The following is a 3,056-nucleotide window of genomic DNA, read 5'->3' as shown; positions in this document are numbered from 1 at the left end:
TAGACATATATATAGTACTTGTAAGTTGTGTAACTTATAAATGAAAAATGGGAATATAATAGACTGATAATATATAAATTGGGGGTGCACGATCCATCCATCGACCGACTTGAAATAAATGGAAAGGTAGAGAGAGTACAGAGTTATACAGTTGTAAGACATTTAGTGGGGGATAGAGGAAGCATATAACATTAACATCTCCTCATCCAATTTTTTTCATTTAACTCAATAATATTTCAACTTCATACCAGCGATATAGTATATATTTTCTCCAATCAATAATGTTTATGCAGGCGATTTTGAATATGTATATGTATATTTGTATATCACCGCTACAATAACTACGAATGGAATGTACGTACCGGTATTTCTAGCGACATTTTCTAAAACGAAATTGAATCTATTATAAATTTAATATTCTATGCTGGTTTTTTGTACTGTTAAGTAATGATCGATACTACTCCGATCCATTTAACTTTTATGAATAAATGAACAGTACTATGTATTGTTCAATAAATACGTCTGGTATGCTAAACAAGTGAGTAGATTGGAACACGAATTCAGCTTCGAAGCCATGAGTCTGAAAGCTAATATTGTCCCTCACACATGAACTTGTCTTTTATTTTTCCCATTTTATGTGAACTTAATTATGATTTGAAAAACAATTAATAATGGTCCAGTTTATTTTTTACCGTCCATAATAATAATCCCTTGCCCACAAAGAGCACACACACTGTTCAAGGCTTCAGATGATTAGCATATAAATTCAATAACATTAATAACATTAAAACATGATTCTAGATGAGTATGTATAAAATAGATTTTGGTATTTTTTTTATAAAAAAACGGACACAATAATGTTCGTAACTTTTTGCGTGGAAATCTAATATATATTGTTGCTTTTTTCAGTTGATCGATGATCACCTGGTATAATTTTAATTTTCTATTAATATGTCGAACAGATCTATTCACAATAGACAGTATAGCTAGCTAATTAAGTTTTTGGCGAAAAATAGTTAGACATTTTTACTTATCTATTTGAATTAATTTTAATGAATTTAAAGAAAAACATGACACGTTTTTGAGTCCACGTTTATATATAAATAAGACCATCATGTACCCGAAATATTACCATTCAAAACAAAAACACTCATTGGGTTTGTCTTAAAGAAAAAAAAGAACGAAGCGAAATGAAATCGTCCGTCATGAGTTTCCTCATCATCTACCTCCTCCTTGCCGTGCCTTGCTTCGCTAAAGGTACTTTTTGTTCTTTGTTTTTTATTTATTTTTAAACCCTTACTTAATTATGATATATTTATTGTTTGTAGTATTAAGTCGTTGTACGTACTTCAAAACCTTATTCAGGATCAGAACAAACGGATTCAGAGGTGTACGAGATCGATTACAGGGGGCCGGAGACTCATAACTCTAGACCTCCGCCAGAGACTATACACGGCAAACCACCGTACATCCACCATAAAACCCTCACCGCTGGATCGGCTGGTGCTCATGTAGAAGGAAAGAGTAAGTTGTGATATCCACCTTCATATCTATCTATATCTAACTCATATACTGTATTTTTATTTATTTGTGGCGGTTACGTAAATATCAGTCTTTGAGATTTTTATTTATTTATATATAAAGGTAAACAACGATCATTTAATGATATCATGTGTATTATTAAATGATACCATTTCTTCTTCTTTTAACAATATTTTGATCCAAGGAAGTGATTAATTTTCTGTTCTTGCACATAGTGGATGATTATGGTGACTAAAAATATGAAGGATTAATCAACTGATTAGGGTTTGTGTACATTGAGACTAAGGGAAAATAATCAGTAATATATAGTGTATGATAATACGAGTTGATTACATATGGTTTGAGCTCATGCTAATATATAATAAACATTTCATGAATTTGTCTCCCTTGTATTTTGATTTAGGTCCTTTGATTTAAGTTATTTTATCTTTATTATTTATCAGACTAGAGAGAGAGAGAACGTTCCCAAGGAGAAGAGAGATGATGCAGAAGCTTCAAGTTAAAAGAGGAATTAAGTATATTTACGAGAGTTGTGATATATATGAGTAATGGGTACAGCTAGAGTTATTTATATACCTTATTACATATTTATCATATGATCATCGATGTGAGATCAGCACTGTTAGTGTGAATAACACACACTACTCTCCTGATGTTATGTCCGGTCTTTTCTTTTCTTTTCTTCATGCACCGTTGATCTGTATCATTTTTTCGGTCTGAATCTTGTAAAACCATATTCAGATTAATTCATCAGGATAATGTGTCACAACACATAAATACCAGTATAATTATTTAGCTTTTTTTTTGTTTTGACATAAAATGGAAATCTGATTTGAAAAAAAATATACATTGACATGGAAATATGTTTTAATCCTTTGTATTTCACACTAGGGCTGTTCATGGGCAAGAATTACGAATGACTATGAGAAAAACATAGTTATATATATATATATATATATTTTAAAACTCTTCATGATATAGATGATGTTTTGTATGTTGGTACTACCAATAAGTTTATTATATATCATCTATGTTATATCTATGTTGGTATTACAAATAAGTTTATTATGTATTCTATATTGTATCTATCTCCTCCTCTATGTTAGTCATACTGCCGTTATTACAATAGTATATTGGACTTTTTTCTTTTTAACTCTTTAAGAAAATAGACCTTTCAAGTATGCAAGATGTGCAAGGTCTGAGACAATTCAAACAGTTCATGTATTCCTTTATTAGATGCATGAAAACTAAAATTTTAAAATTCACAAGATTGTTTATATTATTATACTTATGCATGTATTCAAATTAAAATTCATGATAAATCATGATCATATATCAAGTAATCTAAGACACTGGATACATGGGACACACTTTATCAGAAGTTGACCCCACCTTTTAATCACTTCCTCAATCATTTCATTTAAAAATTGGACCATGTGTATTATTTATCACAATATTCAGATGATCAGATCATTACCGCGCGTCCATGCCTCACATGAGATTTGAGAAGAACG

General features: G+C 30.5%; 1 protein-coding gene across 1 annotated transcript; it reads left to right on the top strand.

Moving 5' to 3' along the window:
- The first annotated feature begins 1,091 nt into the window (after positions 1–1,091).
- LOC104708825 (uncharacterized) lies at positions 1,092–2,337 on the top strand. The gene is made up of 3 exons (XM_010425454.2): positions 1,092–1,257; positions 1,366–1,524; positions 1,986–2,337. The coding sequence occupies exons 1-3, from the start codon at positions 1,191–1,193 to the stop codon at positions 1,988–1,990; spliced, it is 231 nt and encodes a 76-aa protein (XP_010423756.1). The 5' UTR covers positions 1,092–1,190; the 3' UTR covers positions 1,991–2,337.
- The last annotated feature ends 719 nt before the right edge of the window (positions 2,338–3,056 follow it).

The sequence above is a fragment of the Camelina sativa genome, chromosome 8 (assembly GCF_030686135.1).
Source record: "Camelina sativa cultivar CO46 ecotype springtype chromosome 8, ASM3068613v1".
In the NCBI taxonomy this organism is placed as follows: Eukaryota; Viridiplantae; Streptophyta; class Magnoliopsida; order Brassicales; family Brassicaceae; genus Camelina; species Camelina sativa.
The sequence above is the reverse complement of the archived record's forward strand: the minus strand, read 5'-3'. Positions and strand labels throughout refer to the sequence as shown.